The 16,506-nt window shown below is 46.6% G+C and overlaps 1 protein-coding gene across 8 annotated transcripts in view; it reads left to right on the forward strand.

The window, feature by feature from the left end:
• GLIS3 (GLIS family zinc finger 3) overlaps positions 1–16,506 on the forward strand; it is a 547,835-nt gene that overhangs the window by 507,403 nt on the left and 23,926 nt on the right. For all 8 annotated transcript variants that reach the window (XM_045043118.1, XM_045043119.1, XM_045043115.1 and 5 more), the window contains one exon: positions 9,779–9,954. In XM_045043118.1, coding sequence (XP_044899053.1) covers positions 9,779–9,954 — 176 coding nt within the window. The remainder of the gene's footprint in view (positions 1–9,778; positions 9,955–16,506) is intronic.

Below are 16,506 nucleotides of genomic sequence, written 5' to 3' on the forward strand. Positions count from 1 at the left end.
CTGAAACTTGAAAGGCACCTTCACCGGAAGTTAACATGATCTGTGCCTTCGTTTCCGGTGTCTGCTCGAACGCGAACCGCTTTGGAAAGGCCTCTCTTGACCACTTCACCTCAACCCCCACCCCCCGCTCACACCCCCCAACCCCGCTCTCTTCTGTTAACTCTATTTCTCTTCATAGATTTAACAGCCCCTGAGATTACACTGTCTGCTTACTGATTGGCTTACAATCCACTAGAGCCGTAGCTCCCTGAGAGCAGAGACGATGTCATGCTTACAGCTCTTCCCCCACCGCCCTCAGCGCTTGGGAATTGTGTGGAATGAACAGGATGTGAACAGAAGGGAGGACTGCAGCTATGATTCCTTTATCATTTCTGGGAAAGGTAACAGGAATCCGGGGCAGGTGATGACTGGTCTTCCAAGTGCACGTTCTCCTCTGCGTCACCTCAGGGCAAAGCAGGAGACGCTGATGCGAGCACACGTGTGTCACTACACCAAACAAATAGCTTGACTCTTGGTTCAAATATCCCTTCACATCAGATTGCTTTCCATGTATTTCTTTTTAATTTTGAAGTGCACTCGTCCTTCATTTTAAAGAGGTCTCGTTCATTTCACCCCTGAAGGCCAAGTCAGCCATCTTTATTTTGTTCCCACATTCCAAACAAATCCACCTCATGCAAAGCCCAAGACGATGTTGTTTTTTTTTTTTTTTAGTCCCCTTGGATTTTCAGTCAGGAAAGTGAGTCATGACAATAACAAGGAAGGCTTGAGGTAAAATAGAATTCCTTTTCTCGCAACCTCTACTTTAGTGCGTTGGCACGGGGCAACATGGAGTTCAAACTAAGCCATTATGTTCTTGACATGTATCTGTGTGTTCCTGTCACAGAGCTTCTCTGAAACAAGTCCTAGGGAGGCAGAATTCCTAAACTGAAAGCCCACGAGCCTTTCTAGCCTGAGTCTCAAGACATTGGCCCATTACAAAGTGCCTGGTGTCTGACAAAGAAAAGGCTGTTCGAAGGAAAGCCTTTCCTGAGTGTTTCTAGTGGGATGTAGAAATCAACTTTATCTTTTCCCCTCTTGTGTGGGGGCGGGAGGGGGGGGGAATTGGCTGGGAAGAAACTGTATTGTGTCCTTTTGCAAGTGAAGATCCATCTGCCTATTAGTGGTGAGGAGACCACTGAGGGGAACAGAAGCCAAGAGACAAAGGTTCTTTGCTTCCTTTACTGAAAAAATAGTCGTCAGTTGCTTTTCTGTTTTGTTGAAAGGAGAAACACCTTTCTCTGTTTTAATCATCTTCTTCCCAGTAAATGACTGGAATCGTTCTCTTGAATAAGATGATCTCCCCTCAGAAACAGAAACTGTGGTCTCTGGGCAGATAGAATATACAACTGGACATCAGCACCAACTGGGCAAAGGTACCGTCTACCTGGACACAGAAACTGGCACCTGCCCGGGAGCTCAGTCTGTTCAACAGAGTAATTTGTCAACAGCAGTGACCAACATTTATCATATACTGTACTTATCTCTGCATAGGACTGGATGAGGAGATACAAAATGGTAGCAAACACCCCCAAGCATTTGATGCTCTTCCTGTGTATAAGAGCCAAGGGCCCTTCTCTACTTGGGAATTTTTACTAGATGTGTTTTCCTCCCATTCATTTCTCCAACCAGATGTTGAGCCTTGTATTCAGGGGAAGGTACAGAAAATTCCTTTGTGGTTACTACAATAGTAACCTGGCATCCTGAAGATGAAAACAATAAATCACACATAAACAGCACATGTTATTACTGACCAAATCACCACCCAGTTAGTTCCTTTTCAAATTGATGCATTATATTGACTCTCAGGGTCTCATTTGGCAGTGGCTTTCAAAGGCACCTGGCCACCCTGGGCAGCAGGATGGCATCTGAAGTTAATTCTAGAAGTAAAGTTCTTCTGATGTCGTCAGGAGACTCGTGTTCACATTTTGAGACCAGGGGAAAGGCACGGAAGGGGCGGTTTTTTATCTGCCCGCGCCTCCCTTTCTCGTGTGTACCCCCAAACAACATTTTTCTCCCTCGTTTTTCATCTGGCTTTCTCATTACTCTCCCTTCTGAACGTTTTTCTTTCATCCGATGCACTCCGTGGCAAAGCAGACTGCACTCTGTGCCTAACACCGAGCCAAACAAGAGAGAGTCTTGTCTTTGCCACAGGGCCATGAGTTAATCCCTTTGCTTTGACCTGCTCAGGGCTGCCCAAAGGATGGTGTCATTGCAGAAGGTTTTTTGTTTTGTTTTGTTTTGTTTGATTTTTGGTTTTTTTAATTGCAGCATTTTTGACATCAAATGTCTAAGACCACTCAGGATAAATTCTCTTCTGGTCGGTGTTTTTTGTTTTTTTTTTTGTTTTTGTTTTTTTTTTTGTAAAGAGGATTTGGCAGAATCAGACTTTTCTTCCCTTTCTCCCCATCACATCAGATTCTGAAATAGACAAACAACTGAGTCACAGCCAATTCTGCAGTCAAGATAGTCCAAAAAATTCCGGCTCTTGGTTAAATGTGTCCTGCATAATTCATTTCTCTGACATATCCGGGTGTCCTCTCCCCCTCCTTGTTCGTTTCCACAGTGGGGAGATACTGTGATGCCCTCAGCCCTGCTTCAGTCTACACCAGAAAAAAAAAAAAAAACCCTTCTCTGCCTTGGGCACTATAAGTTTTCTGGAGTGAGAACTGACCCCCTCTCCCCAAACGGAGCAAAGTGTCCTCTAGAACACGATCCTTTCTACTTCCCAGAAACACTCACTCATCAGAATATACACGTGGGTCTTCTTTAAAAAGCCTCGGTGATCATTTCACCTGCAGCCCGATTCGCGGCCCTCATTTTGTCATGGTCTGTGGAGGCACAGGCAATCATTTTTGAGTCCTGGTCTTGTCCACTGTGATAAATTATCTGCAGTTCATATTGACCCAGCCTCTCGTGAGGAGAATGAAACGCTAAGCCCTTCCAGGAGATGGATTCAGCTCTTTGGCCGGTTTGGAACAGAATCCTCGGACGGACGGACCGCTCTTGGCCTGCTTTGGCCCTGCCCAGATGGACAGTGTTGCAATTACCCACACTTCCCAGCGGCTGTTTCTTCATTACTGAAAGCTGGTCTTGATTGTCTCAGAAGCAGAATTCAATTTGCAGTTCCCCCAGTAACGTGCTGTGATTCATTCGGGGACAAATCTGGATTGAACTGAGTCCAAGTGTCTCTTTTGTGAGACAGAAGGGAAGTATAAGTAGATACTATAGTCACCCAGATGAGTCAGCCAGGAATTCATGAAGTGATTCATAAATCGTTACAAAGACCACTAAAGTCTACTAAAATGGAGTGCTGTCTGGCTATACAAAGTGGGGTATTATCATTGGGGGGTTTTTTTTAGATGTTAAATCAGATGTGAAATCCTTAAAACTGTGCTTTTCTTTTTAGGTTTTGAAAAGGATTCCTTTTTTCCCCCCTCTGTAGTTGGCCAACTGCTAAAGCCATTTTTTATTGATCGGTTTTCACAGATGAATTTAAAAACCACCGCAGTTCTCTGGGGGCTAACAAATACCTCCCCAAATCCACCATAGACCGGTTTGTATCCATTATTTCTACTCCCTAGCAGCAAATCAATAATATTTTCCGTGTGAATACAATGAAACAAGTTGTTCTGATGCATTCTTCCTTCTTTGGGAGGTCTGTTACCCCCCGGGGGAGCGGGGGGCGGGGGGGAGAACTGTCCAAAGCACATATCAACCAACATTTAATCCACTTGATCATGGAAACCCCTCTTTTCAAAGTATTAACCCCCAACGCGGTGCTAAGACGCTCAGTCCTGTATTGCTGGTTACAGCTGCTTGCATACACAGCACAAATGAAGAAAAGTAAGACGTATTTGTGACATGTGCTTAACCTGCAACATGGTCTGTTAGTCAATTTTGTTTGAAGAAATACCGTATGTAGTTGACACAGAAATACCTTGGACTTAGAGACAGGAGAGAGAGAGCGTTATCTGAAAGCACTTATCCAGTTGGAAAAGACAAAAGGTGTAAGCCCAGCTTGGCCATATGAAGAGCATAGCGCCTAACAGAGTGAGTTCACCAAAGCAAACTGGGACACTCATTGCCAAGTTTCTTAAAGGCAGTGGGTTGCTGATCCACCCATCCCCATCAGCTGGTGATAAGGTTCAGAATCTCAGACGCGCACAGGAGTCCCCTATCTCCCTCCCTCACCCCGCCCATTCACCTTGCCCTGCATCTCCACTAGAGGGCATCTTTCCTTATTAGGATGAAGCGAGGTCTGGAGAACTAGCTGTGTGACTGGGCAACCATTTTGTGTCTTTGGGCCTACTTTATGTCATCCAAATAAGGTGGCGCTCCAGTGCCCTTCAGCTAGAACATTATATGATTGTATGAATTTGTGAACTCAGGATACTCTGGTGGGAAACCCAGTACCGAGAAATGAGACTCTTACACAAGGCCACCGTATCTGCCCTTAGAACTAGAAAATTAGCCAACTGACCAAATGCCTTGTTTTCTTTGAGCCATGGTATCCGTATCTGAGTAGTCAAGAGAGGAGAGAGTCCTCTAATATTTTTTATTTCAAGAACTCAATAGAAATAGAATGCCGTGCTGGAACCACAGTCTTACACAGCTGTCAAGCACTGGGTATGGGTCAATGTCACAGTTACCTTAAGTGCACGTTCTGTTGAGAGCAGTCCTTCCATAAACACGTATTGATCAGCTGGAGAGTGTCAGACATTCATTCTAAAATACTCTGAGATCTCTGACCTCCCAATTTAAAATTGTTCATAATCTACCCCCAGCCTTCACCTTCCATTCTTGATTTTTCTCCCTGGTACTCGTGTCCCAAGTACAATGTATAGTTTGCTTATTTGACTTTGTTCATTGTCTGCCTCCCCTCACCAAAATATAAGCCCCACAAAGGCGGGGATACGGGTCATGTCTTTCGCTGTCCCTAGTGATCAGAATAGAGCCACACACTGGGTCAGTGCTCAGTAAATATCTCTTGGATGAAGAAAGGAATATGTTATCTCAGATTTTACGATCCCCAGTAGGGGCTAAGATTATCTTTACTTTGTACTTGAATTTGAGGCTGGGAGAAGTCGGGGAATTTATTCAACATTACCCAGCTAGTGAGGAACAGAGCCAGAATCCAACCCCAGTGGGTCTTCGCGATATCTGTCTCCTTCTCCTGCCATCTGCAATTTTTCTGCACGTGAACCTCACTCGTTCTGTGTTTCTCCGTTGGGACCTACCATTCTGTGAAACGATGTAAGATTGTTTCTGAGTACTGTATTTACGGGAAAGATGGCCTCTTTGCTTCTGGCCCACCTCACTGCAAGGTTGGGAGACTCAGTATGAGCCGAGGGTGGGAGCAGACCACAGAACGGAAGGACTGTAACCAACTAGCTACCCCGAACAACCAGACGTTTCCTAAGATGTGTGTAGATACGTAGCTATAGAAGCCTTTTTAAGTCCTTTTTTCCCAGAAGCTTTTTGATGAGCCCTTTAAAACCTGTTTCCTGCCTGGGTTTTGTTGTTGTTGTGTTGTTCTGTTTTGTTTTTTGGCAGGAGGTTGGGGGAAGGGTACAAACCATTGAACCATGGCTCATGCTGAGGTTACATAAACTCCTCCACTGAATGAGTACAAACGGTTGACTCAGTTCTCTGGTTTGCTTTTGTGTGAAGTGTTTCTGGTAAGCAGTGATGTCTCAAAAAAAAAAATTCTAGTCCGTTGTGTGCGTTCTGACATTAACAATCTTCTAATGTTTCAAAGAAGAGACTGGTGAGCTGTGTTAAATGAAATCTGTGAAATGTCAACTGTGGATCCACAGCAGGGGGGGACAGAGTTGGACCTAGAAAGATTTCAGACCTTCTCTCCTCTGGCTCTTGGACACTGCCGTAACTCAGAATGAATTAGAGTGACGTCGTCATCTTGTCCTGACGTGATGGGGGATGAGCTGTTCCATGGGAGGAAAGTTGGAAATCACTGCAACTTAGACTCAGCATCAAACTTGTTTATTTTAGCATCAAAATATTTTAATTCCCTGGCTTTGGATTTAAAAAAAGATTCGCTGTTTTGGGCAGAATACTCAGATCATATCCTTTGTGGTAGGTGTGTGAGCATGTGTTCAAAACCAAGGTTGGAAAATCAGTGAGGACGCTAAGACAAAGAGATCGTGAGGCCCCACACCCGACCTTCAGTAACAGAACTTTCCACCTTTGGCGTAATGAGCTCCCGTTTAAGTGTGCGTGTTCTTGGTTCTTCACTCGTTTCTGGAGCGAATGGCCTCAAACCACTCAAGTTTCTTGAGTCCTTTTGGCTTTAAGAAAAAAACGTTTCCTGGGGCGCCTGGGTGGCTCAGTCAGTTAAGCGTCTGACTTAGGCTCAGGTCACGATCTTGCGGTTCATGAATTCGAGCACTGCGTCAGGCTCTGTGCTAACAGCTCAGAACCTGGACCCTGCGTCGGATCCTGTGTCTTCCTTTTTCTTTGCCCCTCCCCCGCTCACAGTCTGTCTCCCTCTCTCAGAAATAAATAAACATTTAAAAATTTTAAAAAATAAATAAAACATTTCTGACATCTGTCTTGTTACAAGTTGTCAGTGATTGTTCCAGAAGCTCCCAGGACCTTCCCTCTAACAGAGGGACTTCCCCGCTTTTGCCCTCCTCCCCTGCCCCCTCACCCCTCTGATTTTGATGTGCTTAATTCTAGCCTACCTTGAGCTGGTTAACTAGTAAGCAGGTCTATAAAAATTAAGTTGAAATTAGCGAGATTGGGAGAGATTTTTCAATAACATCCCATGTACCATTTTTCAGCAGTGACAAAATTAAATCTATGTGCTGTACTTGAAAATCAATCACATTTACACACTCGTTTCTTACACTGGGCTTTTCCGTGCTGAATTCTTATTCCCTGGTTCCTAGCAATCGTGGGATAATCGTAATCACACCTTGTCACTTTTCACCTTTTCTATGTATGCGTAAAAGTTAAGATTTCTGTTGGAGTCCCTTCCCTTTCCAAATCAAGGACTTCTCAAGGTGTTCATTTATCTCAGCCAGAATAGTTTACATTTCAATTTTTATTAGTACTTTATATGAAGAGACATAGTATATTTCAAAGTTATGTTAATTTAATGCCATGTAATCTTACTTGTTTGAACATGGAGAAAACTTTAGTCAGAATTAGCAAACAGCCAAATGTGGAGTGAGTTGAAGGCTCAGTAGGTATATTTTACTCCCCCCCCCAACGTCTCTGCGATCAGCATTGCTAACACCTTGATGTAATAGCCCCCACATCTGTCTTCCTTTGCTCACCATCAGTACTTTATGTAATATGTGGTAGCCCAGAGGGCATGGCCAAAGTTTGGAACTTGTGTGAATGAATAGATAAGAATGACATATAATTACCGTATAATTATATATTCCCTAGACAGATACATAGATGTATCATTTGTAGGTAGATATATAATCTATGTATAGCTATAGAGTCGGTTTGTAAGAATGTAAATTCTGGATGACTCCTTAATGGATTCTGTCCTTTTAGTTGGTTGAATTCTCCCCTCTTTATAGCAAGTAATCACAGTTCACCCTATAGCCACATCATCCCTAATTACAGAAAGATGAGATTTTATATTGCTGACAATCTTTGCCTCCTTCCCCCTCCCCCTCTGCCTTTTCTCTCTTTGTTAATCAAACCCTTGTGTATGAGCCTGACTCACTTGCTGGGGCACGGGGGAAACGGAATCCCTTTCTTCCATCAAGCCTCCAATATCAGGCTCAGACTTCTCCGTACCGTGACTGGTGCCATCCACACATCTCTGCCCCATTGGACCTCGACAGAAAGGAAAAGCGGCTGAAGCACCAGAGAAAAGACCAGAAAACCATCGAGAGTGTGCCACGTCTTTTATTCCCAGATGAAGAAACAGAATTAGGAAGCAAGGCAAAGGAGCTCGCTGCCTTGCTCAGAACCAGAACTGAGATGCCCGTGACACAGGTTGTCTTGCAATCCAGATCCTCCCCCCTCTCCCTGAGGGCCTCCTGCCCACGGGGCTCAGGGGGTTGGGTGGTGGTGTGGACTCCGTTTAGCCCTGAAGCCTGCGATCCCACAATTCCTCAGCCCCTGCCCACGACCTCAGACAGCCTTGCCAGACACATTAGAGACATACTCCCCAGGAAAATCGCCTCCATATGAGGAATCCCGGCCTGCAAGTTCTCACTAGATGTTCTCAGGGCAATGCCAGGGCTCATTTGCTGGCCAGGGCTCAATGGCTTTCAGAGCCATTCAGTTCAGCACGTCTTTTCAGGCTAATTCCAATTAGGATGAGACACTTGGAAGATACGTATTTCCCCGGCCCCGGGGCGCTCAGTTACCGGTCTCCTTCAGCAAAGTGAAAATAAGCATCTGACCCAGCCAGCGTGTTTCGGCCTCGTCCAGAGACTTCTCTTCTCCAGAGGTTGGCGAGTGCCAACCCCCCTCCCTGGTTCCCGCACCCCCTTCCCTCACAGCCTCCTCAGGGGGATTTTGGCCCACGCTTTATTACTGCCGCAGCACGAACGCCCAGGCTGGGCCCTGTTAACTGCCCCGATTCACAGCATTGCAAGTCACTTTATAAATCTGACCGGTTCCGTGTCCCTTTCTACCATCCATGGCCCTACACAAGAGCCCAGCAACGTGAAGGGACTCATCCTTGTGAACTAAGACGTGAACACCGCGGGCAACCTCTCCGAGTCGGCGTAACACAAAGCCTGTCTTTTCAGCTGGTGTCAGAAACAACCCACTGGAAGTTTTCAGCTTACTGGGCCTTTTGGGGGGGACTGACCAATTCACTGCTGACACAGTTTGCTCCCCAGTTACTTTGCGGCTTCATTTCACCACACCGACAGGTTCCCCGGGCCGCCCCGCTCGTGACAGCAGTCCGTGGACACCGGTAAACCTTAACCCTGCACTCGCGGGTCCACCTTCCCTTCAGCGCTGGCAGGTCCGAACTGTCATTTGGAACCCAGGGAGTGAGACCCTGCCACTTGCCCCCTTACACTTAGAAGACTGGCAGAAAGCTGTCAGGCTTGGATCTCAGGTTAGTTGACCGTGTCCCCTTGTTTGAACATCTGCATGTCCCTGCTCAGAAAGCTGCCGACAGTTCTATTACGATTAGCACGCGTGACTGTGAAAGATGTCCCACATCGTGTTCCCGTTGTGCCCTGGGCAGTGTTCTCTACCGCGCACGGAACCCACGCAGGTAGCCTGGGTTCTGGGTCCCCCACTCGACCTTTGAGGCTCAAATTCACGCAGTCTTGGCAGAAGAAAATGTATTGTTGAAAGAGAACAGGGTTAGAGAGGCTTACCTCGCGGAACAAAATGTTTATGAGCTAAGTGTAAATGAATCAGAAACATAAGGATCAAATTTCCCCTGAAATGCAAACGAATTTAAAAATTAGCAGGAAAAAAAGGGGCCTGGCAAAAGACGTGCTTTGCATTTCACCAAAGCCAGAGTATTTGAAATGCCTTTGGAGAGGCTTCACAGACCCAAACTGTGACTGCATTTTCCCTTTGTTGATCTCTTTCATCCCCTCAGTATCTCCATTGAGAAGTCAGTGGTTGAAAAGGGGAGAGGAAAGTCTTCACCAATTTCTTTTGAGGGCTTTTTTGTCATGCTCTCATCCAGCCACTGTGGACATTAGAATTCAGCTTTGAAGAGTTTGCCTCTGCTCCTGCTTTTTAATGTCCCTCACGCTTCCTCTTACGATCCTTTTCCCAGGTTTGTACCTTCTGCCCCGTCCCCTCACATCAGCCCCCAGAGGGTTCCAGCTGCTTCTTCGGTCATGCAGAGGACGCAGCCCCCCCACCCCCAGCAGCCAGCGGGCGCGGCGCACCTGAAGTCTTACCAGCCAGAAACAAATGCTTCCTTTCAACCAAATGGAATCCATGTTCATGGTAAGTGGGGAGCCGGCCACCGCCTTGAGTCTTGAACGGCGATGTTGTGCTGTCGCTTGTAGACAGATGTCTTAGTTACCAGGGGTGAGTTCCTGTGGTTCTGTCCCACACCAGGCTTTGGCTTTAACGGCTTTCCTCTCAGATGTCACCCTTTGGGGCACCTGAGCGGCTCAGTCAGTTGAGCGTCCAACTCTTGATTTTGGCTCAGGTCACGATCTCATGGTCTGTGGGATCAAGCCCTGTGTCAGGCTCTGTGCTGACATGGCGGAGCCCGCTTGGGATTCTCTCTCCCTCCCTCTCGCTCTCTGCCCCTCCCCCACTCAAATGCATAAAAACTTCAAAAACTTTTTGTAAAATAAAATAGAACGTCACCCTTCATCATCCTGAACTCTCATAGTATTTTCCTGGTGTTGGCGCTAAGCTGATATAACTTATGACACCCCAAAGTGGTCAGCCCAACATGGTGGTCTGTTCATTGGTCAGGAATTCAACACCTCACAGATAGGCCCTAACGACAGCATCTCACTTCCTAAACAAAAAACAGTCACGTAAAAGGGAACAGGAATGCTTTTGCCCAGGCGTGCCCCTCCTCCCACAGGCCCCATATCCCCAGAGCCTCTCCATCCTTCAAGGCCCAGGTGAAATGACACTTCCTCTCAGCAGCCCTCCCTGGTTTCCTAGCTGGATTTCATCTCTCCTGACTCTGGACTCTGATTGCACGTCGCCTGTATCTCTCTGATGGCACTCTGGCTCTCTCTCTCTACCTCGTGCATTACTACTTTGTGAGGAAAACCTGCCTTTACCTCCTCCCGAGGTCAGAATTTTCTGACTCGTTCTTTCTCGGAAAGAACTTCGCACAGTACTCTGCATGTTGTGAAGATGCGTAGATACTTGAGAAGTGCAGAGAGAAAGAAGAGGAGAGAAGGAAAGCAAGAAAAATCATGATGGTGTTCACAAAATGTACAGATCCGCTGTGTAACTTGGAACATACGTGGAGAACTAAGTTTGGCTTAATTTCTTTCTTTACACCAGTTTTGCTGACTCAGCCACCTGTTTCTGTGAACATCCCTAGAGTTCAGATGCCAAGTCATGTAGAGTCAGACCATGCATAACCTTTTGCTTCCTGGAGGCAAAGGGGATACTATCCATTTAAATAAGAGTTTCAACTCCTTCTGAAAACTAGGATTCTCCTCCATCTGTCTCTTGCTGATTCCTCAATTTGCTCACACGAGTTCATGACCTGAGCCGAAGTCGGGCGCTTAACCGACTGAGCCACCCAGGTGCCCCTCCCTCCCTTGCCTTTATGGGACTCGTTGAGAAGAGGGATAATGTTTCTAGTCTTAGAGCAAGCGTAACTCTTGGTGCAAAGTAGGCATTTAGTAAATATTTACTGAATAGATGATTGACACTCTCGCATTCAACAAATGCAAAATGAAACAAGACCCAGCAAATGACATCTGCCTTGTGATTTTGCCCTACCTCTTGGCCAAAGGCTCTTCTTCCATATTCCTCTTCTTTAGTGGAATCATGAATACATCGTCAACTTGAAATTGTTGAGTTGTTTTGTTTTTTTAACTTTGACTTTAATTGTTAAAAATTCCCATGGCCAATCAGAAACTGCTAACAGCAGCCTAAAAATAAATCCATATGGTGAGTCTTTCTGGAATAGATCAGACTACGGTTGTGCAAACTGGGAGATCATAACTCTCTCGTAGAAGATGGGCAAGTGGCCTGCTGTGATGGGCTTGCAAAGGGAGTGTCCATGCTTTAGCCACTGGGCCACTGCTGGGAATGACGGAGTAGGCATCCAGACACAGCCTTACTTCATCCTCCAAGCATTTTGTCTGAAAATGTTTTTCTGGAACTTTCTAGGCACGATCATTGCTCGTCAACTGCTCCTTAGGATGAGGAGAAAATTGATCTAATATTTTTCAAGTGGGTGATACAGTGCTGGGGGCAAGAGGAGGTGCAGAGACCTTCTAAATGAGTTGTAATTATTGGCCGTGCCTTTCAGCTTCGGTTGGATTAGTTTGCTGGGTGACGTCATACAGCATCTTGGTCACGGGGAACTTCATCCCCTAAAAAAACTAGGTCTTTAAAAGCCCAAGCACTGTGTCACAGTTGCTAACACAACAGCCACAATGAGTGAGTGTCCTGTCTTTCAAGAAGGTCATGGCTTTATTGAGTGCCGTCCCCCCTCCATCCTTTCCGTACTCCATGCGGTAGGTAGAGGTCAGAGAAAATGTCATCAGTATATTTTTAGAGATGGGAACTGAGACCTAGAAGAATATCAAATGTCTAGGCATTGCTGCCTTCTTGGCAAAGCCCTTGGATGTCTTTTACAAGAGGTGCACATTTCCAAGCCATGTTCTTCATCTACGTGTTTCTAAATCAAAGGCACACCAAAATATGTGTCTGCGTCTTTCCATGAGGAAATATATTTGTATGTAGATGCTGTTGCCTTACAGAGAGCCTTAGAATTCAAAGGCCTTTGGTCCTACAGATGTGGATGAAAATGAGGTCCCACTGAGTTTCACTCCCGCCATATTAATTGATACAGCGCTTTGACCTTGTGGTGTGTGTGTGTGTGTGTGTGTGTCTTTGTTTATTTACTTACTATCAAAGTATGCTTGACATACAATGTTATATTAGTTTCAGGTGTACAATGTAGTGATTGGACAATTCTCTATGTTACACTGCACTCACCATGATAAGTGTACTTACCATCTGTCACCATACAACATTGTTACGATATTAATGAGTGTTTTGTAAAAGGCGTACTTTGAAAAGATGAATAGTATTGCTTTTTCGAGTTCCCTCACCTGGTGAATGACCTAGGACTAGAGCTCAGTTTTGTCGATTCTTCATCTATTCTGTCCATTGATAATGCCTTCATGAGGAAGGTGGATAAGGTGTCCTTTCTTTTCATGTTTGAGTGTTGATAGCATTTACGGGCGTCTGTTTGGGTGGTATCTCCAAGGCAACTTGTAAGTACATTTTAGTCTTTTATTTTAGATGTAAACAGAGGAACAACCCTTTCCAATCATGTAAGCTTGTTCCTCAGTCTTTTCTTTCTCTTTGGGACCATTCTCTTGCCCGGGCAAGCTTCAGAATTTTGCCTGGATTAGTTGCCTGAGAGTTGATATTTGTACATTTTGTTACGGTGCTAATGGATAATTTCTTTTTAAATGCCCTATTCATTCCGGGCTGTTAGAATGCCATGGGAATTCTTAGAACAGGGTTTTCACAACCCTCCTGCTTCTGGACCCATCAAGGAGAGGCCACATTCAATTCCGCAAATGACATGAATGTCATTTAATCGATTCAGTGATACAGGCAATACCACCGCTACTAATATCAAGAAGTACCCGGTTATCTCAGAGGAGGGTGTCAGAGAAGCGTTCCTAGAGGGGACTCCAGAGTAGGCTTTTGTTAAAAAAATTTTTTTTTTCAACGTTTATTTATTTTTGGGACAGAGAGAGACAGAGCATGAACGGGGAAGGGGCAGAGAGAGAGGGAGACACAGAATCGGAAACAGGCTCCAGGCTCTGAGCCATCAGCCCAGAGCCTGACGCGGGGCTCGAACTCACAGACCGCGAGATCGTGACCTGGCTGAAGTCGGACGCTTAACCGACTGCGCCACCCAGGCGCCCCAAGAGTAGGCTTTTGAAGATGAGTAGCTCATTGGGTAGGCTGTGCGGGCAGAGGCCTTCCGGGCAGGGGAAAGTGAAGTGCACAGGCAGGAACGCAGACCACAGCATGGCATGTCAGAGAGTAGAGCCAAAGGCAGTTTGTTTGTGGCTGGGAGGCACAGGTTAAGCCTTGGAGTCCAGAGAGGGAGAGGAGGCTGGAAACCAGCAAGAGGAGCTCAGGGAGGGATTGGGGCTGTTGCTAAGTGTAATACCACTGAGTGGAGAAGCCATCCCGCCATTTTAGGAAAGTAAGCCAGGGCATTGTGTGGGGACCGGAACTGGAGAGGTAGAAATGTTACACGCGAACTGCTGGGATTATATCAGACCATCCCCATAGAGCAGCCAAATAACAGTGACCTGAATAAACAGTCTGGTTCACTCAGGTGCGGCTGGTAAAGTAGAGGAATGATGTCAGAATAGCGCGGAATTTTGTTTGTCCGCCCGCAGTCTTTTCTAGGCAAGACGAGCTGGAGTAGCAAAAGAAGAGGATGAAAAAGCGTTCAGCCCAGCTGCCGCAGAGGCGGGAGCCCCTTTAGCCCAATCTTAATACAACTGGAAATGAGCACGACCTTAAGGGCTCCTTCCCCAGAGAGGAGCGCACCTGGCCTCACGCGGCCCCTGGCTACTGGCCCAGCCGGTTCTAGCACCTGTCGTCTCAGTTCCTGCCAGCCCACGTTTCCAGTTGCCGCTGTTGTGCATTTTGGAACCACCAAGGAGCCTCCTGCCACCCGGAACTGGCTGCTCCAGTTCCCTCTTGATTATGTTGTTAGTGCTGTAGTTGGAAGCTTTCGTCGAGTTTGAGTGGCCTGTCCCAATCCCAAGTTTTCCCAGAGAGCCTGTTCTTTGTAACCCACGGGGCACAGAGCTCGAGACTTTTCTGAGTTTGCTTCTTGTGTTAGAGCAGCACCCCCAGTGTATGGGTTTGCATGACGCCCGGTTGTAGACACTGCTCGGTGCGGGGGTGGCCCACGGAGCCCACGATGTGCCCGCCCCTGCCAGCTTCCGGCTTTGGCATCTGTGGCTTCCATCCGCCTGGTGACAGCATCGGTGTGACGTTTTCTGTGTCTTGTCCCAGTGTCAGGCAGAGGGCAAGAGAGCAGTGAAGGACAAGCACCCCCCCCCCCTGCCCCCGCACTTCGTCACGTGGCCACCCTCACCTGCAAGGATCTCTGGGAGGAAGGCTATTTCGGTGCATTGCCAGGCTTAACAAAATTGCGGTTCTGTTAATGATCTTTATCAGGTAGCCACGCTGCAGGGCCTGCCAAACATTCCCTGGGCCGGTTTTCTGATCTGTGAAATGGAACTGTCTCACAGATTCCTTCACACAGATCGCCTCTGAGAAATCCAGCGTAGAGGCTTTCTGGGGATTCTGCCTCCCAGTCGCTCAGGTCTCTGTGTTTTCCACGGCTTGCTCTTGTTTTCACCTCTGGAATTGCCAGTTGCCAACGCACAGATTTCCATCACACGTGACCCAGTCATTAGATTTCATTAGGAAAACAACACAGAGCTGCCTCCCAGCCCTAGCAGGCTGATAGCAGGGCACTGGCGGGGAGCGGGAGCCTTCTCTGTCCGTCCTGGCTCCTGTGGTTCTCGCTCGTGATTGAGTACTGCCCTGCCTGCTGGCCCTGTAGGAGCTGGCCGGTCAGCTCCCAGACGCTGGTGGCATTCTCCCTCCCCAGTGTGGCGTGGTAAGGCTGACAGCCCCATTGAAATTGACTACACCAGGAAACAAAAGGTTTCCGGCCACCAACAGGCCTCCCGGAACAAAACACGTTTGTAAATGGCTTGTCCTACCAAATGGCCCAACCATCTTCCAAGCTGAAGAACCCTCAGAGCATTGATATTTAAATGGAATGAGGACGTTTACCTTCTTCCTCTACACTCCCTGTTTACTTACAGCGATTATGCAATGGCACTTTCCAGAAGAGTCCTATGGGTTACCACCGTGGCTGATCTCATTGCCGGGGGTTAATGTGAACTGTTTAAAGGTTAGTGTTTTTGAAGGCAGATGGTAGAGACAATAAACATACCCCATCCCACAGGAAATTTAGTCACATCTGCGTTCGTGCAGTTGTGAAATAATACATCGCAAGCCTAGAAATCGTATTGCTTAGAATTTAAGCATGTGTCACCGCTTCCCCTTGAAATCTCTGGAAAACCGGTAAGATTGATTGTAAATCAGATCTTCACCGAGGAAGCTGAAGGAGCATGAGCCGGTGATATCTTTCCGATGGTACCATCAGCAGCCCCAATCAGGACTCATTTTTGGTATCAGCCATGAGGTTATTAATGTTCATATAGTCCTAGGGATGGAGTATTAGATCCGGAGAAATTCTTAATTACTCTTATACACTTAATTACTACAGAATTGCCCCAAGAGCAGTCTTCCATAACTAGTACTTGATGAATTCTGACAGTTGTGCTAATTCTATGAAACAAAAGTTAAATTTAGGTGCGTGTATGGGATGTAGTTGGCACAAAGCATGTTGGGCTTTGTGGGAGGGGCTCTTCATCAGAAGAGCTGTTTGAATGGTTGGTTATGGAAATGAACTGTGAGTAGTCTGTATTTGTAGCTAAGTATCTACACACACACACACACACAGATTAAATCCACATACCCATAAGAATAGTTAAGATGACTGAGTCAACAGGGGTACCTGGGTGGCTCAGTCGGTTAAGAGTCCGACTTCGACTCAGGTCATGATCTTGAGGTTCATGGGCTCGAGCCCTGTGTGGGGCTCTGTGCTAACAGCTCAGAGCCTGGAGCCTGCTTCGAATTCTGTGCCTTCTTCTCTCTCTGCCCCTCCCCTGCTCACGCTCTGTCTCTCTCTCTCTCAAAAATAAACATTAAAAAAAAATG

Source organism: Felis catus, chromosome D4 (genome assembly GCF_018350175.1).
Source record: "Felis catus isolate Fca126 chromosome D4, F.catus_Fca126_mat1.0, whole genome shotgun sequence".
Lineage (NCBI taxonomy): Eukaryota > Metazoa > Chordata > Mammalia > Carnivora > Felidae > Felis > Felis catus.